We start from the raw sequence: 23,363 nt of genomic DNA on the forward strand, positions 1-23,363 counted from the left end.
TGTTTTAGTCTCAAAGAGCCCCACGGACGTCCGCGTGTCACGTAAAGCGATGCCTCTGTGCAGAATTTGATGAGGGGGTCGCATGGAATTACCACAGGCATATACAAAGAGACTGGCCAGGCAGACCCCTTAGTGTTAGTGAGAGGGGGTGGTGAGTTCTCCAGAGGCCGCCAACGTTATCGGACTAGGTTCCCAGGGGCCTAGCTATCAGTAGTACATCAGGTGCTGTGGCACCATTAGGCTAGCCCCATGGGTCTGAGGGGTGTGCACTGCATCCCAATTCTAGCTGTTGTCACGGACTAAATTAGAGTATGGTAATTTTTCTCGCATGTATTAAGGCCCTTGACACAGCTGCTAGCTTCCCTACCTGATCTGCCCCTTTTCCACTCAGCTGCCACTGTTGATTTCTGAGGCAGCATGGGCAGGGGGCATGGGGCACGTGTAAGCCTTCCTTCCGACTCCACTTAGCACAGATCCCCCTCTCCCCGGAGAGCACCACGGCTCGGGTCACGTGACCGCAGCGCTGACATCATGCCAGAAAGTCTGGAGCGCATTTGCACTCGGCAGGGAAATATGCTCCGGAGCAGATGCCGTCACCAAAGATAGTTTTTCTAAGGGGTCGAAACCCAAAAAAAGGCGTCCGGCGGAGAGGCTCGTTTTTCTGTGTGGCTTTTCTACTGAAAGGAAGATGGGATGAAGGGTACGCTAAGTAAACAAGACAAGCGAGCGTGGCTGGATGGGGTGGAGGAGAGAGGGCAGAGAGCCCAGGCTCTGATTACAGTAGATCGATGTTTGCCTTCGTTGAGCTGCAGAGGAGAAACTGCTCCTCGTCCCAGCAGAGGTTCCTGAGGCCCAGCTGATGCCTACAAGCCGAGGGCACCGGAAGACACCACCGCCTTTCTCCGAGGCAGAGCAGAAATGCCTCGGAGAAACGCAGCGGCAGCGTCCTTTTCGGATTCGGAGGCGTGTTTTACTGTTATCTCCTCCAGCCATTGGCAAAAAACACGCCCCCCTATCCGAAAAGGACGGGGCCTGATCGGAGTGACGGGACCTCTTCTCCAATGGCTGGCCAGCATTGAAGAGGCCAGCCAATGGAGAACAGGGGAGAAGAGGGGCGGGTTCAAGCCCCTCTTCTCCAAGTCATTAAATCTCTCGACTTCCGGTTCTGCCTTCGGCAGACCGGATGATCCCGAGACCTAAAAACTGATAGCAGGTTAGTTTTTATTTTGGTTTTGCAAGTGTCCTTTAGTTTGCTAGTGAAGCATTTGACAGAAAATGATGCCCCCTCGCTGTTATCAGCTGATCGTGAAAATTATTAGGTTTTTTTCCCCGTAATGGGCTGTGTGCACATGAACTGCCCATGACAACCAGACCAATCAAACAGAACCCCAGATCTCATCACTAGCCATGTAATATGAACAAGAACATGCTTGGGTTACTGGAGTTCACTCAAAAGAATGTGGATTATTCTTCCAAACCGACCATTTTAGCAGAGTAATGCCAATTTTGACCACATCTTATCTGGATTGGAAGGAGTCTAGAGTGGCGTGGGGATTAACACATCAGCAGCGCGAGACAGGCTGGGGAGACATGAAAACATCAAATTATTGGAGAGCTACTGAGCATCCTTTCTTACAAGAATTCCAGCTGGAGAACTTTCCTCAACTTTCACATAGGTTGGCAGGTAATGCAAACTTTCATGCATTTTTAACTTAAGTGTTCATAAATATAATGCATCCGTCTAGTGCCTATTACTTTGGTCATGCTTTGTTACGGGGCAAAGTTTCACAGTATGATCACTTTCTACTGCGCGACCACAGTAGCCAGTTTCCTGCTACTCCACGAGAATCACAGCAGTCTAGATGCTCCCCTGCCCCACCCCCCTTCAGTGCTATTAATGGTAAACTTGTAACCATTGTATGCATGGAGTGTTTGGTTGCAACTGTACAGACAGCGATCAGGTTCCACAACTACTTAAGAGGACAAAAAATAAATAAATAATCGAAAGGTCAGTACCGCCGACACACTAGAAGCACAAGGGACTGAGACTAAGAATGCCTTCGGAACATCAATAGTCATTGCCCACAAATCAAACTTTCCGATTGGCTACCCCGTTTAAACCTTTCATTCAGAGTGCCAATTCACGATTGCCCTTTACCCTGGTCAGCTAATGTGCAACAAGTGCATCAGGTGGAGTGGTATTGGCAGGTTCATGCCGTCCCACGCCCAAATAAAAATTTCAACACAAACAGAAAACGAGAAAGGTAAAAAGGTAGAAGGTGCACATTGCATCGCCTGCAAAAAAAACATTTGTAGTATTGCTTACTTTCCAGTTCTTCTTTCTCGAAGTTTGTATTGATTGTTGAGCTCGTTTTACCTAGATCGATAATTGCTTCTTCTTCATGGCCCTAAAAATAAACAAATACAATCTGGTTTATAAAATGTGCCTTTTAAAAGGTGTGGAGGGCAATAAACCATAATTTTTCGGTACACAGACAAAAGCATGGCTTCCAGGGGTCAGCCATTCTCAATTACAATACTGAAATGCTGCCGATGGTTCACTAACACTTAGCTAGGTTTCGCAGGGAAGTAGCCTTAAATTACTCCTGGTTAAGAAATTCAGGGGGCACTTTAAGAAATCACACCCTCAAACTTTGTACACAAGCTGGATACCAGGAGAATTACGAGGCAGGGAGTCTGGACTGAAGCAAGTAAAATGATCAACCTTCTAGACAAAAACTGCCACAGCACATAAAGACAGGGGAGTGTCACTATTCTAGTTAGCAAATCAACAACGGACAGCTCGGAATGATATTTCTATATAAATAATATTGCTCATTTAAATAGGAATTATTCTCCTTCACACAAAATATAAATCACGTTTTTTGCATGCATTTAATCACACGCTGTTTGATTTAAGTCCCATTTTCCATGATGGATCTGCACCGCCTTTCTGTATTGAGGTCCGAAATGTCAGTTTCTAGTCTCCTTGCTTGAATGGAATACACGAGTAGGATCGTTGGAGGGCAGTGGGATTCACTGCAGAGATACCTCGGGCTCTCAGTACACTGGTGCCAGCAGGCTGGAAGTAGTGCTAGTAAGAGGGCTTAGATTCCTCAAGTCGCATCCTGCGGATCCCACCAGTGTGTCCTGGTGTGGAGGGAAGGCGGAGTTGAGGTATTAAGTGGCTGAATTTGAGGGTAGCATGAAACGGACTTCTCCTGCACATGGCGGGTATGGACAAATACGTTCTAGCCTTAAGATTGGCTCTAGTTTAAAAGGATAGAAATAATTAACTTTCACATAGCAGTTAGCTTCCTGTAGTCTAACTGCTATGTGAAGTCTAACACCCACATAGATCTATCTACATATCTAAATCGATTTCCACATCTGTATCTAAGAAATACCTTAATACTCAAGAATTCTTTGTGGCAAACAAGATGCATTAACAAACACGACTGAAAATATCAAGGCGAAAGCATTATCGTTCATCGCCACTAACCAGTGCACCAGAACGGTAAACTCATACTAGATGGAGGCACTATGTGCAAGTAGGAATTGCTACACTACCATGGAAATTCCGAAAGCCTCCAAATCCTAACCTGGTACTTTGTTAGGCTCATTATTCAAATGTCTTCAAACGTGCTGATGCCGTAAAATGCTCAGAATTATTTTATAAAGTGCGAAATACTGCAAGCAAGTTAAAGAACTGTATGAGGCAAGAAGCCATACACCAAGATACAGTAATGTTTTCAGTTTCTCAAAGCAGAGACTGTGAAAGCAAAAACAAACAGGCCAAAAATTTCAAGTAACATTAGACATGTTAAGAGAATTGTGGAAAAGCTAGGTTCTTTCTCTCTTACTCTAAAACGTTAAATCGAAAAAAGTCAGCAACGGAGCAAAATGTGAAAGGGGAATTCATTTTTGCCATTTATTGTTCATATTACCATACCCAGCAGACAACTGGACCCAAGTCTTATGTGGCACAACCGGCAAGCACTGGAAAAACACTTTACATGCTGACATTTGAAGCCCATCTCAAACTAGAAGTCCCAAAATGCAGATGTTTTTTATATACGAGCTTATTTGCTGTAATGCTTCGTGGGGTAGGTTCACATAAGTAGTAGAACCGTTTCTGTTATACCTCATGCCCATCTAATGCAATAGACGGAGTTCCTTTGACTTTTTCGTTGATTTTTAATATACCCTTTTGAAATATCAATTAGGGATTCTTACAATTCTGATATAGTGTAGGGTTATCGTGCGTGCCGATTGATGTCTATTTCAGAATTTACATTTATTGATTCTTGTTTCTCCCCCTCCCCTTTCTTTTTTCTCTTCCCTTTTTTGTCTTTATTTAGAAATCTCTAGCAGCAATGTATTATACCTGCCATATTGTATATGGGAGTGAATTTTGTGACTCTTGTGATTGTCATTGAAATATTTCATATATACTCCAGGTGAGTTTTTTGTACCGTATGATCTATAATTATGCGAATCACGCTATTATGGCTCCAAGAGATTTATTTATGGTTATATTCTTCCTTTTTTTTCCTTCTGTGTCTTTACTGCTTATATGGTGATGGTATTGGATTTGGTGGTTTTACTTATGGATTCTCGCCCTTCTGACTTTTAATTATGGTCTCAAGAGCCTAATTTTGTGTAAACATCTTTCATGATTATGTCTAATGGATTATGGTTTGGACCTTACTGATTGATTAATTATATATCATCTCTCCAATAGAACATAAAGGGTAACCAATATATCAGGATATACTCCTAGGTTTGCGATTTGTACATCTCAATGAAACTTTATTCACCACTTCTTGTCAATATATTGAATTCTCACTATACATTTAAGGGGAGAGATTCTTCGCTTTTTTATTTTTTATTTGTTTCTTTAACTGCAATTTGTGTATATCTAGACAAGTTTTTTCATATACTACTTTCTCTCTGATCTATGCATATCCTATTACATCGGTTTAATTTATTGTTATCTCCTTTGATGTTTATATTGGTATGCTTTCTCTGTCCTCTAGCCTTTTCCTTGCTATTCTTTGCATTTTTTGAGTTTCTGGTCTATAATGTGCTTTTATGATCTCTTTCTGATTTCCTTGATACACTGTCATGCTTACTGTATGTAGAGTTTCTCTTTCACTTATTCTTGTAAGTTTAGTAAGTTTGTTTTTGAGTTTCACTGTTAGATATTTCCTAATGAGCTATTTGCATTTTGCTAAATGGTAATGGTTGGATTAACTAATATATTTGTATATTAATGTAGGTTTACATGTTTTTTGTACTTTTGTATATTTCTATATATTCGTTATGGGTCGTCTTTGTCTTTTTTAATGTTAATATGCGTTTTGTATGTATACATGTATGTGTTATATGTTTATTTAATTTTCATTATAATTGTTACAGCCCTGACAAAGTTCTCTTGAACGAAACGCCTCGGCTGGGTGCCAGTCCTTTTAAAAACAAGTTCAAATAAAAAGAAGAATTAGATTTATGGACTATACTGGTCTTGTTTTGATTGACTACCAGAGTGCACCTTCCTTATCTATGAACTCCAAAATGCAATGTGGTTGGCTAAAATACTTCTTATAACAAGATATTTCACAAGTTCTGAACGCATTTAATATATAAAAACCTGCAGCTTGGATTGTTATCAAAGTGTAGTTAATTAAATGACTGACAACATACTATACGCACTGCGTTTAATTTGGAAATTCCCTTTTGACACTTTACCTGAGTGAGGACGACTAACTATCCAATTCAGGTGGCCCATATTCACTCCTTTCAATCAAAAGTGGGTTGTGGTCTCGCTACAGACCACACCACCTATCTGTAGGAAAGTATACTGTGCAATCTGCAACAAAGTCAGCTGTTAATGAACAGATGGAATTCTGGTCACTCAGTTCCATGCTTTTTGAGCCTCGCTTAAGACTGTTCATGCAGGTCTCTTGCAAGACCTCGTTACTTTAGAGTGCTTAGAGAGTGCCCACCACCTACCATTGGTTGGCTTCATGGTCACTTTTTTTCTTCTTATTAGTCAGCTTCCATAGGATTCCTTACTCTTCGTACGTTTGTCCCTCCCCTGGAGCATGGATGCAAGGAGTTCTTCCACCGCTCATTTTCGCAGGTGCTACTTTTTTTGATTAACAGTCTACAAGAGTGTTCTGGTCAGAGGTCTTCCTCGTATACAGCCAGTGAGGTTGCTTTCGCTCCTCCTACCCATTCGGTGGTCTGCTTGATATTCACCCCACCAAGGCCATCCCTCCAACCCTTTGTGGTCAGTCTACTTGAAGCCCCACCCCTCCTCCATAGTTAATCTTCTTGCCTCCCTCAACCCAAACTTTTGTTCTTTAGCATGCACCCCCCACCCTTAGTTGTAAACATGCTTGCACCACCCCAATTGGTTTGTCTGCTCCCCATCCCCTCTTGCCTGTCCACTCTCATGTCATGTGTGTTGCCAAGGGGGGGGGGGGGGAGGGGGGGGGGGGGGAAGGTTACTAACTAGAAGAAAAAAAGAAAACAAAAAAAACCTATGTAGCAGCTAGCACTTTCTTTATTGCACAAGTTATTACTTGTGTAACAATACATCTGTAAGAGACTTTAGTTAGTGATAGATTCCTTACCTTAGAATATCCCCAGGTGTCAGACTGGATCCGGAAAGTTTTTTCGTCAGGAGTACCCCTGCGCGTCGGAAGGTGGTGTCGTGCGGCTCCGCATTCGGCGCTGGCGTCGTAGGCGCCGAGATGACATCACGGAGACTACTTAGGCGCCACACATGCGCGTTGGTCAGCTCTGTACACTACTTTCCGCGCCAGGAACGCAGAGCCATGCAAGAAACTGACCACTGGTGCCATGAAACTAGGGCCCTGAAAGGGATGACCTTAACCCTAGAAATCAGTTCGCAGAACGGGAAGGATGGGTGGGGCGGTAAGGACTCTATCACTAACTAATGTCTCTTACAGATCTATTGTTACACCAGTAGTAAGTTGTGCATCTGAAAGAGACACGTTAGTGATAGATTCCTTACCCTAGAATAAATACCCAGCAATACCAACCCCGGTGGTGGGTCTGCAAACATGATTACACAAGAAAGTCAGAGAACAGAGCGGCCAAAAAAGCTGTCTCTCCGGACTTGGCTGTCCCGGCAATAATTCTTGGTAAACGTGTGCAGCGAGGCCCACGTAGCTGCCTGACAAATGTCCTGCAAGGGAACGCCGCGTCCCAAGGCAGTAGTGGCTGCCGTTGCCCTGGTAGAATGGGCACGCAGCCCCACAGGAGGCTCCTTCTTAGCCAACGAGTAACATGCTTTGATGCACATAACGACCCACCGAGAGATGGTTTGTTTGTGTACGGCCGACCTTTTTTAATGCCCACGTAGCCAACAAAAAGCTGGTCATCCACCCGGAACTCTTGTGTGCCCTTCAGGTAGAACAAGAGCACACGTTTTGGGTCCAGACGGTGGAGCCTCTCTTCCTCTTTTGAAGGAGGCGGAAAGAAGGTGGGCAAAGTGATGGACTGCCCGATGTGGAAGGGTGTGACAACCTTTGGCAAGAAAGAAGGAAGAGTCCTCAAAACCACCTTGTCCGGATGAACAGAAATAAAGGGAGATTTAGAAGAAAGAGCCTGGAGCTCACTCACTCTTCTGGCAGAGGTGATAGCTACCAGGAAGGCTGTCTTTAGAGTGAGAAGACGCAAGGTACAGTTATGAAGGGGCTCAAAGGGAGCGCACATCAGATAGGTCAAAACAAGATTTAAGTCCCATTGGGGCATTATGAAAGGCACGGGAGGAAACGTGTGTGTAATGCCTTTGAGAAAGCGCTTAACAACCGGGGACTTGAAAAGAGAAGGCTGATCTGGAAGCCGTAGAAAGGCAGAGATAGCCAAAACATAACGTTTGATAGTGCCCAGAGCAGAGCCCTGCTGGGCCAAAGAGAGAAGAAACAGCAGGACCTCAGAAAGGGGATTCACAGCCTTTGCTGCGCACCATGCCACAAATTTGTTCCACCTGCAGGCGTACACCGTTTTAAAGGAGGGACGCCTGGCTGCCAGAATGACATCACAGACTTCGGGAGGAAGGTCGAAAACTGTCACCGCTCAATCTGCATGCATGGAGGTGGAGGCTGGACAGGTTTGGCTGGAGGACCGTCCACTGCTGCTGCGACAGAAGATCCTCCCGAAGAGGCAGTCGGATCTGGGGAAAATCGATCGCCATGCTGAGAAGCTCGGGATACCAGTATCCTCATGCCCAATCCGGAGTCACAAGGATGACTTGGGCCCGGTCGCGCCGAATCTTTTTCAGCACTCTGGGCAGAAGTGGTATAGGCGGAAAGGCGTACAACAGACCGCAGCTCCACTCAACGAAAAGCGTCGCCGAGTGAGTGCCGCCTTGGAAATTCCAAAGCGCAGAACGGAGGACATTGCGTGTTCTCTTCTGTGGCAAATAGATCTAACCAAGACTCTCACCACTACAGAAAGAGACCTTGCACCACGTCAGAGTTCAGACGCCATTTGTGATCCATCATGCACCAGCGGCTGAGTTTGTCCGCCTGGGTGTTCAACGAACCTGCAAGGTGTTGTACCACCAAGCTAATGCCTGTATGTTCCAGCCATGTCCAGAGGGGCAGAGCCTCCCGACATAGGGTACACGACCCCACCCGCCCTGTTTGTTGCAATACCACATGGCGGTGGTGTTGTCCGTGAACACCAGCACTACACTTCCCCAGACAGAGGGAAGGAATGCCTTCAGTGCAAGTCGGATTGCCCGAAGCTCCAAAAGATTGATATGGAGCCAGGACTCCGTCGGAGACCAGAGGCCTCTGATCTCTGTGTCTCCCAAGTGGCCACCCCATCCCAGGAGGGACGCATCCGTCACCACTGTGTGCAGTGGTTGGGGAAGGGAGAGGGATCGGCCATTGACCCAATCGCGATTCATGAGCCACCACTGCAATTGTTGTGCAGTGCCCTCCGAGATCTGGACATGATCGCACAGGTTGCCCTGATGCTGTGCCCACTGGAACTTCAGGTCCCACTGCAGAGCCCGCATATGCCATCCGGCATGTTGCACTAACAGGATGCAGGAGGCCATCAGGCCCAGGAGCCGGAGGGTCATCCTGACTGAAACCTGGGATAGAGGCTGAGAGATCGGAATCATAGCCTGAATATCCCAGACTTGCGGCTCGGGAGGATAACCCTAAACTGCGTTGAATCCAGAACCCCTCCGATGAAGGGGAGCTTCTGAGAGGGACTCAGGTGCGACTTCGGCACATTGATGGAGAACCCCAGCAAATGCAGGAGGTCGGCCGTAGTCTGGAGGTGGGAGACGACTGCCCGCCTTCAACAACCAGTCGTAGAGATAGGGGGAAGACTGGAACCCCTGATCTGCACAGATGAGCGGCGACTACCGCCATCACTTTTGTGAACACCCGAGGGGTGCTGGTAAGGCCGAAGGGGAGCACGGCAAACTGAATGTGCTCGTGGCCTACCGTGAACCGCAGGTAACGCCGGTGGGCCTGCAGGACGGGGATATGAAAATATGCATCCTGCAAGTCCACAGCTACCATCCAGTCTCCAGGGTCGAGGGCAGCGAAGAACTGAGCCAGAGTCAACATCTTCAACTTCTCCTTCCGGAGGAAGCGATTGATGTTCCTGAGGTCCAAGATGGGGCACAGGCCCCCTTTCTCCTTTTTGGGTAGCAGAAAGTAGTGGGAACAACCACGTCCTACTTCTGACCCAGGAACGCGCTCGATGGCCCCCTTGGCCAAGAGGGCTGTGCCTTCCTGTTGGAGAAGCTCAAAATGACCCCCCGACATGCGGTGGAATGGAGGTGGCATGGGTGGGGGGTAGACTCGAAGGGGAGCGAGTAGTCATCCCCTTCCTCTATTGCCCGCGGCTCAGGCTGCGGCAGTGGGGAGGGACAGGGGGATATAAATCATCCAACGGCGCTGGTCGGCGCCAATCCGGCTCCATGTCCCAATTAGGGTCCCAATCCGGAGCAAAATTGTCCGGAAACCCGGGCAAGGGCAGACGTGGAACTAAACAAACCCATTTCAGCGCCGGGAACGGAGCCGCGGGAGGCACCAGGGCCGGAGACAAGGGCGATAGACCTTGCGGCGCAGGGGCCGGAGCCGCTGGCGGAGGACCTTGTGGCGCCGGGGCCAGCGGCAAGGGAGGGCCCTCAGCTGGGAGCACGGGGCCCAAAGGCACGCCGGCGGGAGCCAGAGGTCTGAAAAGGCGGTCCATGGCAGTAGGAAAATCTTGCACCTGAGCAGGAGTCGCCGACGGACCCGGATAAGGTGGGTAGGCCGCGGGACTCTCAGGCTCCAACAGAGACGCGGGGGAGGTACCCCTTGCCCCCTCGTCCGCATCCGGAGACAGACGGGGGGGGACGGAGAGCCTAAGTGCTTCTTCGACTTCTTATGACGTCTTACCCGATTCTGAGTGTGAAGACTTCGACCCCGAGGAGCGATTAGGATGGCTCTGCGGTCGGTCCCTCGATCGACCGCTGGACCTCGAACGGCGCGGAGACTGCTGCCGGGCCTCCAGCAGCTTACGGGACCGCTCCCGCAAGGCCTTCGGAGCCATGACCAGACAGTCGGAACATGACCAGAGGTAATGGTCGCGCTCCAGACAGTAGAGACACGCCATGGGGGTCGGCCACTGACATTGCATGGCGACAGGCCCCGCAGGATTTAAACCCAGGCATCCCTATGTGGCACCAAGAGTCAAAGACTCAAAAAAGTGGAGACAAAAGTCTCAAAAAAGTCAGTCAAAAAGTGATTAAGGTACGTGGCCTAACCAGATCTGCGCTTGCTGGCGCGGAAAAAGAAAGAACTGACGTTAGCGCGTCTGGGTGGTGCCCAAGTAGTCTCCGTGACGTCATCTCAGTGCCTACGACAAACGCGGAGCCGCATGACGCCACCTTCTGACGCGCAGCGATACTGCCGATGGAAAAACTTTATGGATCCAGTCCGACGCCTGGGGATATTCTAAGGTAAGGAATCTATCACGAACGTGTCTTTCAGATATGATTTTTAACCATGCTGCACAGCAGGTTTGTGCTGCACAGCATGGCTAGAAAACACTGCCATAGCCAATGGCTCTTTTCGGGGAGACCCATTGGACTGCCAGTGCAAGTTACTAATGGCTTTCTTCCTAGTCTGTTTGTCCCTTCCAAGAGCAAAGCCAGTTTACCCTTGCCTTTGAGTAGATTCTATGCTTCCACTGCTGATGTCACAGAACTACTTTTTTCTGTTTTTTGATTTTACATTTCATTGCTTGTTTAGCATTCCATGGGAGTTCATTTCATGACTCTGAGAGCGCTCAAGCCCATTTTTGATCGGGTCGAATGCAATTTCCCCACTCCTGCCCTCCCTCCTCAGCAGCACGCCAGTTGAAGGGTAGCAGCCATGGTGAGACCCTGAATGTTGTTCTCATCCTGTCCCTGCCATTCCATCCTCCCTCCCAATGCTGTTTCAGAGTGTGTCAGGTGCTGGATGGCAGCATCTATGATGCTCTACATATTCACTGCAGGACCCAGTGCTGATCCACTCTTGCAGTGCCATTAGTGTCGGCCACCATAATGTCCGAGTCTTTTACACTTCACCCACATTTGAAAAGTCAAGAGCAGAGATGTTAAAAGCATATGAAGTAATGAAAACATTGATTTCTTTACTTTCAAGATCGCCACAGACTTATGCCGTCACAACAGTGCACATAACAATGCACGTTGCTTTACACAACGCTGAGGCCATCTTGAAAATATAAAAACCAATGTTTTCTATTATTTTAATATGGCCAGTCAGGCTCTGAAAGCGGATTGCATTGCTCGCTCAACTCTGAAAAGTGAGACGGACTCGCTTTGCAATAGTTTGTTTATAGAAGGTTTGTGCTGCTTCTCTTGGCTGCAGCATGACGGCCATCAATTCTCAGACATCCAGTGGGGTTCCCTAATCGTTTGAAGGTCTCACACCTAAACTACAAAATGGCCTTCGAAAGGACATCTTTCACCATCGCTCCACGCCTTTGAGAACGCAGAGGTACAGATTTGAGAAATATAGTTAAGCTTTTCTCTAGAAGTGCTCAAAATTACAAAATAGTAACCTTGCACTGCTCCAACAAGAGGTCTTTACGCTATTTTACTCTAAAACATCCCTGAAGAAACCGGGAAAAGTGACATTTAAAAAAAAAATTCCTACAAAAGAAGTATTTCAGCATTCGCTAATGTGCCACCACACGGCTCCTGGACTGGAGATTATAAACTAGATATTGGCTACCCTAGATCACACAGCAGGACACGCAAAGAGCAAACACAAATTTTCCAAGTGTGCTCAAGCTGGATTTGATATGGGCTCATACACAAACTGGCATGGCCACAGAATGGATTATATCCATATATTACAAGTACAAATTGCAGGTGTGCACAGCTGCAATTTGTCTTACATTTAAACTAGTCTTACCCTCATTTCTTAAGGTTTTAGCTCTTTCAATGCAGAAGTCCTGCAAGACCAGTGTCCGCGTCAGGAAGGACTTTGTGCTTAAGAGAGTTTTCTCAAGGGCGACTGCTGCTTGGATGTTCTTTACCAATATACCCTGACTTGGGATAGCAACAACTTGGAACTACCACAAAGGGCAGAATTTCTCATCTTACACAGGACTTATCCCAAGAAGACAAAAATATTGCACTGAAACTACTACGTAACCCTTCCAACTTATCTCCGCTCTCCAACTGCACCGGAATCCAAGCTCGGGGTCTCTTTCTGGACATTAACTGAAAAGGGAGTGATGGGCCACCACACGCATAAGAGCACAGCTAAACATATGTGGCGAAGAAGGATTGTATCCTAAGAGGGTGATGTGCAGCGGTGTAGCTGGCTTAAAGATCAAATCTGCCGACGAAAGCTTGCATTTTACTTCCATTGAAAATGTGCACCACACAAACGTATGAATGTGTTTACCTTTAAACAAAAACCCCAGTAAAACCATCAACTCACTTGCTAAGAAGCACAGCGGAACTATGCAGCACTGCAACAGGGGGTAGGAAGCGGGATCAGTCGTAATATAGACATTAAATCAGTGCGCAGAAAGAAAGCCAGGAGCTGTGTATCAACAGTACTGGTCTCAAGCTTAAACACTAAAAGGAATAACCATTTACAAAGGAAAAACTATTTGGCTTTTTTGAGGAAACACAAGATACAGAATACAGGGACGTCCCTAGGGCACATATAGGCCATAAACACAAAGCAACAGTAACTCACGCAAAGGGTGTTGGGGCTCGCCGGGAGGGGGCAGCAGAGGTAACAGTCACCGGGGTGGTGGGCGATCCAACATCCACCCCACTTCTTGCGCATGGCTTTTGCTTGGCTCTAAAGTTACACGTTTTGACACCTGATCTATTCTCAGAAACATTCTCATGAGCATACCAATCACTGCCAACTTCACTGGCAGGCAGAGGCGAGAAGCCCATGCCCTCAGTCCCCTGGTCATCGATACAAGCTTACCCACGTGATGAAATCTAAAAAGAGGAAGGTAGGCGGTGTCAGCTCTGCATTGCGATACAGCGTACAATCAACGGCTTAGCAGGTATGCATGCCCTTTGTGGATCTGCAGCTGATCGACAATCCCACTACCATCAAAACAGATGGGCACAAATGCAGGAAGCACGTATACCAAACATCAGCATTAATAAGATTGTGACTGGAAATATACTCTGTATTTATGCATTTGTATTAATAAAATGAGAACCCGGTTTAAAAGAAAACCTTGCAATGTTTACTAGTTAGAAAAGAAAAAATACATAAAGTGACAAGTAATTTTCAACGAGTTTCTGGTGACACACTAGAAAAGTTATCTAGAAAGTACTTGGGAACACTAAAAGCCTCAGGTACAATGCATCACAATGCACACAACATTTTTATGTTAGTACCTTGTGTTAACGTCATACACTTCAATAATTTGCTATTCTCAATCTTAAACACAGATAGCAGTGCCGGTACAGCCCTGTGCTCCAGGCACCTGTACTGTGAAATACATTTGTAATTCTGGCACAAACCTGGGAAATATGGCAGCCATAAAAAGCTGCATCCATAAACTTGTGTGTGCGTGTGTCAGGGCAGTTCTAAGTAGTAGGCAAAAGTACCACACTTAGGTGGCGCACTATCCCAACAGACTGGTGGTGTGAGCGTTGGATGCTTTACTCCTACTTGGTCAATGCTACACCCCTCAGACTGATTCTGATGATGGCCAGGCCAGGCACTGCCTTGGTTTCCATTTGCAGCAGAGTTCTTGGCCTGGGGCGGATGATGCGTTTAATTTTGCATGCCACCACCAGAAACGGGGGTCTTCAGTCGTCTCCGGACTTTAATAATTCTCCATCAGACCATCATGTGAGCGTCTGGTGTGTAGGAAGGACCCTGCCCTCGGGTCCCAGAATGTCCTAGTCCCACCCAAGGCAGTCAAGAGTTATCCGGCCCAATGCCGCCATTATGTAAAACTGGTCTAAATACAAAGAACCTTTTCAAAAACTTTCCTTCGCAGCTCGCTACTGTGCAATTCTAAAACAAAGGGTTTACACTATTTAACTGAAGCCTTTCGAGAGGCAAGGCTTAATCACATGAAAGGGTCACACGGTATAACCGTGCCAGATCAGCCTGAGCCGGGGTACTTGAAAACTTTAAAGATGGCGGCTCTGCCGACAAGCTCCAATGACATCAGAAAGTAGAAATATATATAATTTTATTTTAATGAAGTGAGCAACCTAAGACGGTTTAAGATTTTAGTGGTGGCCCGTACACATTTGTCTGGCAACCAGTAAACTTAAGTGAGAACACAAATGTCAAGATATTCAAACAACCCATCCAGTTTCTTGCTAGTAGAATTTAAGGATTAACTTGGTTTTGCAACACTCCAGGTTAACGCAGTCTGCGTCAGCACATCAGGGGTCGTTTTCCTTCGCAAAAGCAGCTTCCAGCTGGATACCAATAATAAACCGGAGTAGCCGACCTGACAGACCTAGAGAAAAGAAGCGAAGCAGGAAAGGAGGCCAACATTCTCGCAGAAACAGACCTTCTGTTCAGGCACCACAGTTCACTTCACGAAACCCAAAGTTATAATCAAAAGGGAAGGTTATCGCACTTCTGCTCTGGTGCAATATCTGTGATAGGACTAAAGCCACGTGGTATAAGACCCCAAATAGCCATTACATTTTTGAAAGCCGCTTTTAGCAGCTTCAAACATAGCCTGTGCATGCCATACCTAAAAGACGGGGCACTTTAAAGTCAAGCAATAAGATAGACATTGGACCATTGGTCTACTTTAACTGCATTTGACTGGTTAAATTCTGGATGGCTCGGTAACCAGCTCTTCCATCTGAAAGCAGAACCCATGGTATCATAAGTACAAAGAATATAATAAAACAAGAATTGGCAAAGCCAATAGGTCTGGTCTGCGCAAGAGCTTTTTGCTGTGGAAATGTGTTTTAACACTCTTGTTATTGTGCAAGAGAGGAGGCCTCACAACCAAAAGGAACAGGGCACTGCTATACAGTAAAGAAAACCTGAATTCCCCTTGGAATCCCTAAAACAGACATTCATACACAAACTCACTTCGATTTGCTATTCTCTGCGAGTAGAATGAACATGAAAATAGAGTGAAACCCACCCTCCAAACTTGTATACCACCAATTAGGAGATCAAACATCAAGGGATATTTGAGTATTTAATATAAAAATAATTTTACTTCATATCAATTTGTCATTGATCAAAACATTAAAAGTCCATATGCAACATGCAATATACGGTTCCCAAACAAAAATCCCTTATTTTCTGTCCTGAAGAAGGAGGTTTTTAGTAGTAGTTTCCACCGAAACATGTCGACGCGGAGCACTGCTGAATCAGACAACGAGGAATTACTGGAATCAATGGACTCTCACATTCACCAGGACACAAACTGGATGTGAATTGTTGGATCAGCTAATGCAACAGCTTTTTTGAACTGTGTAAAAAGGTTCCCCGTTAAGATATTCTTTCTTTGTCATTATAGATATTTCAAAAAAATGTTTATACACTGCACACATTGTTTTTAAACCATATATTGCATGTTACATATTTTTTAATGTTTTGATCACATGAAAGTAAAAAATTAAAATTTGATATGAAGAAATAAAATCATTTTATATTACAATACTCAAAAATATCCCTTGATGTTTGATCTCATAATTGGTGGTATACAAGTTTAAAGGGTGGGTTCCACTGTATTTTCGTGTTGAGTCAACTCACAGGGAATAGCAAATCGAAGTGAGTATGTATGAATATGTCTGTTGTAGGGTTTCCAAGGGGGAACTCCTGTTTTAGCATTCTTTTACCCTAACACAATAGGAGCCACAGGGGGAAGGAAAACGAGCCCCCCACTCAATCCACTATAACAACCAATGGCCTGCTCTACGATAAACCAATTCATGTATTAATCGATCAACAGAGTTTCCAATCTTTTATGATTCCCTATTGTATGTTTCCTATCACTATTCATATGTTTGTGATGTATCAATTTAAAAGTGTCAAAAAACCATCAAAACACCAGTTCTACCCCAAAAATGAAGAGAAAAAGGTGAGGAAGGAAAAAGAGCACCTCACGGTAGTAACACCAAGGGGGGTTTTGCTGGTTGGTACTCACCAGTATACCCACTTATCATCGGTTGCTTTTACTCCATGTGAAAAACAGAGAAATCATAATATACTAATGTATAAAAGTGGTGAAAATAGTTTTTATATATGTGTCCAATGAACCCCAGTGAGAACATACAAGATTTAATTCTCACCATTAAAATACAGTGGTACTTACTAGCTTGTCGTGACTTTATTGAATACTGTAAGCTCCCACAATAAAAATGGTTTCAATCAAACCATACCCAGTTCTATAATGCCAACATGTCACGTTGTCGACCCATCACGCAACTTCTTCAGGGCTAAGGGGTTCCAAATCACCTTCACAAATGGTACACCTAAAACCTCAGAAGGTTGCGAAGTCTTCTCATACCCGCAACTGTCTTCAAAGTGGAACACATGTCTTCTATTCACGTGCCCCTGGGATGACTACCAAATAACTCATCCCCCGTGCCGCGTCCCTCCGGCGTGTGAACTAGTGTTTTGATGGCTTTTTGACACTTTTAAAATTGATACACCACAAACATATGAATAGTGATAGGAAACGTACACTAGGGAATCATAAAAGATTGGAAACTCTGTTGATCGATTAATACATGAATTGGTGTATCGTAGAGCAGGCAATTGGTTGTTTTAGCATTCTTTTACGCCAGAATGGCTGCTGTTCAGCACGGCTAAAAGTTAGTGGGGAAGAGTATGGTGTATAGAGTGGCGTAGCAGCGCATAGAATGGTGCAGCATCGCATTAGGTGGCAAAGAGCGCAGCAGCGCACAGAGTGGCTGTAAAGATCCACCAAGCGTATGATAGTTAAAGTCCAAGTGTATTCTCCATTATGTCCCCTCCAGCTGCTCGGTTACAGTTTTTCAGCCAACTCCCCTTCCTTCATAAGAACACATTCCAATCCCAAAGTTCTACCTTACATGGCTAACATTTCAGCAACTCTACACTAGCACATAAAGATGATGTGCCCACTGCTGCGCTTCCCTTTTGCTGTACTGGTATTACTTTCTCATTCCTTCTCCTCGCTTGTGCCCGTTTGTTGTACTGATAATTGTTTTCCCATATATTTTCTCCCCACTTGTGCCCGTTGTTGTACTGGTAATTTTCATTCCCCATCCCTGCCGACACCTGTCCCCGTGACCCCTCCTACCTGACTGCCCCTACCCAACAGCTGCAAGTCCCTCCCCTATTTAACGGCAGCCTCTGCAGGGGAGCGCGAGAAAGATCTAATCCTCGGTCTGAGATCTGCTCTTCCACCGCAGCTCCGCTGTGCTCTGCCTCTGATCCCTTACAGGCAGGATTCAAGACCGAAGCGTGCCTTGTGCACCTTACTGGTACCCACTGCTGCGCTTCCCTTTTTCTGTACTGGTATTACTTTTATTCCTTCTCATCGCTTGTGACTGTTTGTTGTACTGAGAATTGTTTTCCCATATCTTTTCTCCCCGCTTGTGCCCATTGTTGTACTGATAATTTTTTTCATTCCTCCTTCCCCACTGACACCTGTCCCCGTGACCTCCTCCGCCTGACCGCTCCCGCCTCCCAGCTGCACGTCCCTCCCCCCTCCCCTTCTTAATGGCAGCTGCTGCGCGACACGCGCAGCAGCCTCGCCGCTGGGGCGACAAAGGCAAGCCTGTCTGCGCCCGTCCGCGACCAGACCGTGACCAGCACCAGGAACCCTGAATCTCCGACCATCCACCACTTTGACACCACCACCCTCTTCGCACTTAATCCCGGAAGACCCAGAGACTGCCAACAGGCCTCGCCAAACACAATCCAAGGTCAATTCTCCTGCTTCCACTGCCGCCAGACCTTCACCACCGCCCCGGACTCCAACACCACAAAGCCAACACCACAAAGCCAGCACCAGCGACACCCTAATATGCATACTACTTAACGTGTGCTCCGTACAAAAACAGTCATGGAAATCTGGAACCTACTCGACTCTCTCGCCTGACATCGCATTCTTCACAGAGACTTTGACCAACACCACCTCCGCCCCAGACATCAACAACGCCATCCCGGACGGATACAAGATCCAGAGGAATCATCGCCCAAACCACCCAGAAGCAGGGGGAGGGGTCTCGCCATTGCCCACAAGAGCACCCTCCGCCTCACCACCTCCAGCGAAACCTTCCTCACCGCAGAACACCTGAACTTCCAGACCAGACCCAACGCCACACTCAGAGGGACCCTGGTCTACAGGCCCCTGGACACCTTTCACCACCACCACCACCACCACCTCAATGAACTACATAGTCATTGGAGACCTGAACTTCCACCTCGACAACCCCAGCAACCACCACTCCACCATCCTCCGGGACAACCTCGCAGACGTCGGACTCAAACAACTCGTCACCACTCCAACCCACAGAAGGACACTCCCTTGACCCCATCTTCGCTGCAGAAAACAGCATTCAGTTCAGCCACACAACACAACCGCCATGGACCGACCACCATTGCGTACACTTCAGTCGACAAACCCAAGGCGCCCAAACCAACCCCACGCCCACCACGAAGGAACTGGTGCAAGGTTACCAACGAGCAACTTAACTCAACCCTCACCCGAGACAACCACACCTGGGCAACCGCCGCAAACGACGCAGTTAGAGGACTCCACACTTGGACATCCAATTGCGCAGACAAACTCGCCCCACTACGCAACCCCGACAAGCAGAGCCTCAGGAAAGCTGCCTGGTTCACCACCAATCTCCAAGAAGCCAGGCGCACCTGCAGACGCCTGGAGAAGAACAGGAGAAACATCAAGACAACCGAAAACGACTCCACCTACAAGGACTCCATGACCGACTACCACAACCAAATCAGAACCACCAAGAGGAATTTTTATCCACAGCAAAATCCTCGCCAACTCCAAGGACCTCTTCAGGGTCATTCAGGAATTCACCAAACCACGCAGCGAAGCCACAGACATCGCCTCATCCCAAGACCTCAGCAACAAATTTGGAACCTACTTCCACCTCAAAATCAAAAGCCTGTACGACAACTTCGCCAACCATCCACCAGACAGCACAGCCAAACCCCCGCACCCCAGAGACGCCAGCCAGCTCACCATCTCCAACTGGATACCGATGACGACTGAAGACACCGCCTCGACCATGAAAGGCATCCACTCAGGGGCACCCACCGACCCCTGCCCCCCTCACATCTACCACACGGCCACCATCGCACCCGAACGTCAACACCATCACCACCTTCATGAACAGGCACATTCCCAGAAGACTGGAAATGCACAGAAGTCAGGCCCCTGCTCAAAAAGCACACAGCAGACCCCACCGACCTCAAGAACTACCGGCCCATCTCGCTTTTTCCCTTCGTAGCCAAAGTTGCAGAAAAAACAGTCAACAGGGAATTGACACGATTCATCTAAGAGAACGCCGTTCTCGACCCGTCCCAATCCGGATTCCGAAGAAACTACAGCACCGAGACCACCTTGCTCACCGCCACAAACGATATCAGCACCCTCCTGGACCAAGGACACTCCCCCCTCATCCAACTCGACCTATCAGTGGCCTTTGACACCATTTCCCACCGCACACTAATCACCAGACTACACAACGCTGGCATACAAGGAACAGCCCTGGACTGGATCCGATCATTCCTCACCGGAAGAAGCCAAAGGATCAGACTGCCACCCTACCTCTCTGATCCCACGACAACCACCTGCGGAGTCCCACAAGGATCATCACTGAGCCCAACCCTCTTCAACATATACATGGCCGACCTCGCAGCCATGATCCGACAACACGGCCTCAACATTGTATCCAGGATACCCGTTGGGCTGCAGCCGCGCTATAGAAATGCTACTTGCATTACACCGACGACACCCAGCTCACCCTCTCACTCACCAAAGACCCCACCAATACCAAACTCAACTTCCAGAAAGGAATGCAAGACGTCGCAGTCTGGATGACCAACAGCTGCCTGAAGCTCAACGCTGACAGAAGTCCTCGGTACCACCCCTTCAGCATGGGATAGCACCTGGTGGCCGACCTCCCTCGGAAGCCCACCTACCCCCTCAGACCACGCCAAAAACCTTGGCATCGTACTCGACTCACTCACCCTGAACGGACAGGTCAACGCCGGCACCTCCAGCTGCTTCAACACACTCTGCATCCTCCGCAAGACCTTCAAATGGATCCACCCTGTATCAAGGAAGACAGTCACCCACGCACTCATCACGAGCAGACTGGACTATGGAAACGCACTACGCCGGCATCACCAAGTCCCTACTCCGTAAACTCCACACAATACCGAATACCGCCGCCAGACTCTTCCTCGGCATCCCACAGCACGAACACATTAGCCAACACCCACGAAGACTCCACTGGCTCCCCATGGAGAAAAGAGTCACCTTCAAAATCCTCACTCACGTCTACAAATGCCTACATAATGGGCCCAAATACCTCAACGACAGAATCAACTTCCACGTACCCAAAAGAAACCTCTGATCCACCAACCTCACACTGGCCAAAACCACGTGCATCCGCAGTCAGCAGACAGAAGATCCGTCTCTCACATTGTAGCAAAGACCTGGAACGAGCTACCGGCAGACACGCCCCCTCCCTAAACACCTTCAGGAAGACCTTCAAGACCTGGCTCTTCGGCTAAACAGATCTGGGGACCCTCACGGGTGAGTAGCACACTTACAATCCCCCTGATTGAGTTGCATAGAGTGCAGCAGCAGCCAGTGGTATATGCATGGTGTGGTAGCAGTCCCATTACAGCCAACATATTTCCTACTGAAATGATTAACATTTGCACATAGAGTTTTACTATTAAAACTTTACAGTGCACACACGATCATTTGTGGTAATAGCATCACCTAGTGTATTGATTTGATTGTATTAAAATATTAGTTTCAACACACTTCAGAATTAATCAAATAAAAAACCCTTTCCTACACCCAATATCCAGAAAGTTTGACATCTAAATCCTCTCAATTTGAAGTCAGAGAAAAAAAAAAGTAAACATCAAGCTCCGTCAGAAGACAGAGTCTTCCATTTGACCAGTCTTTGAATGCACAGCAAGTGTGGCAAGATGAGAATAAGATTTACAGGCCTGTTTATAAAAGGAGCACTCATGAAAGACTACAAGGAGAAGTGTAGAAAGGATTTGCTCCATGGGATGGAAGACGACATGCTAGACAGCCTAAACATAAATAAAGCCAGCTAAAAGAAAGCCCGAAAGTGTGAGTTACAAGCCACAGGTAAGCAGTGGGCGGAATACATTCCCAGAGACGCATTCTGAATATCCAAAATGACTTTGGCAAACTAGACAGCTGTTCTGTATGTTAGGCTTCAACCTAAAAAAAAAAAACATGCATAGTTCCCCATAAACCTTGTCTAACACAAACCTTCCCCCAGGCCACCCTTGGGCAAAAGAAGGGGCCGACCTAGGTTTCAGCTTACATTTGCCACTGACTGACTGACACTCACACACAGTGTCACACACAGTGTCACACACACACAGTCACACACACACACAGTCTCACACACACACAGTCTCACACACACACAGTCACACACACACACAGTCTCACACACACACAGTCTCACACACACACACACAGTCTCACACACACACACACAGTCTCACACACACAGTCACACACACACAGTCACACACACACAGTCACACACACACAGTCACACACACACAGTCACACACACACAGTCACACACACACAGTCACACACACAGAGTTCAAGGTTGAATTGGATTTATAATAACTATTAGAAATCGTGGTTTATTTTGCAAGCTACTCGAATTCCGGAGATCAGTTATTGCTATTTAATATTGCATCCCAATGTTCTCCTATGGAACAGACAGCCTTCGTACAGTGAAAATAGCTTTTATCATCTCTTCACTGTAAGGACATATTTAACATTAAACTTGTATATGTCCTACTTTTAAATACCATGCACCCAGCCTTATGGTCAATGAGACCTACTTGGGTGCAACTTTTAAATATTCAAAAGTAAGTTTAGGCCTGTCGAAAGGAGTGGTTTTTACAAGCTGAATGTGCTGTTTAAACCTGCACACACAGGCTACCATGGTAGGCCTGCAGTCATGGTTACACTATCAGGGATGGCACAACGGGTGCTGCAATTAACTTACAGGCCCTCAGTACACTTTGTACCATATACTAGAGACCGATAGGCAAGTTAACTGTGCCAATTATGAGGGGTGGCTTTGCACTACTACACGTCATCCGGTCACGGAGCATAGTTACAGCACTGGCAGCAAATTGGGACGTCCTGACAACCTTGATCCTCCTTTTCAGTCCATGAAAAGGCTTAACAGCTGCAAAACAGCAAGTCAGACGTATGTCGAAATACACAATATATTTAAATATACAACATAAGAGCAACAAGTCTCTGGCTAACATTTAAACTATTTTAAATGGGCACTGCAGGGTCTTTAACAGATCCACGGCAGTTAACGTCTGTCAATACAGGTTTAAGTGTACAACACACGCTACCTGCTCTGGCAATGGGACTATTTCACATACTGAAAGAGTCCACTGGTAATCCCCCGCACTAACGTTCTCTACAGTAGCGGTGGCACTGTACAAATGCAGATAAAGTGTTTTACTGTCTGGACGTATTCACACATGCTCCAAAAACCGCAGTGTGTTCCTAGAGTTTGTGATTCGGCTTTAGCGAGAAGGATTAAG

At 46.8% G+C, this 23,363-nt stretch overlaps 1 protein-coding gene across 7 annotated transcripts in view; it reads right to left on the reverse strand.

Moving 5' to 3' along the window:
* Positions 1-23,363, reverse strand: part of SLC4A7 (solute carrier family 4 member 7) — a 470,313-nt gene that overhangs the window by 358,669 nt on the left and 88,281 nt on the right. For all 7 annotated transcript variants that reach the window (XM_085630550.1, XM_085630551.1, XM_085630545.1 and 4 more), the window contains one exon: positions 2,327-2,408. In XM_085630550.1, coding sequence (XP_085486676.1) covers positions 2,327-2,408 — 82 coding nt within the window. Of the gene's footprint in view, positions 1-2,326; positions 2,409-23,363 lie in introns of those variants that run through there.

The sequence above is a fragment of the Triturus cristatus genome, chromosome 10, assembly GCF_964204655.1.
Source record: "Triturus cristatus chromosome 10, aTriCri1.1, whole genome shotgun sequence".
Classification (NCBI taxonomy): Eukaryota; Metazoa; Chordata; class Amphibia; order Caudata; family Salamandridae; genus Triturus; species Triturus cristatus.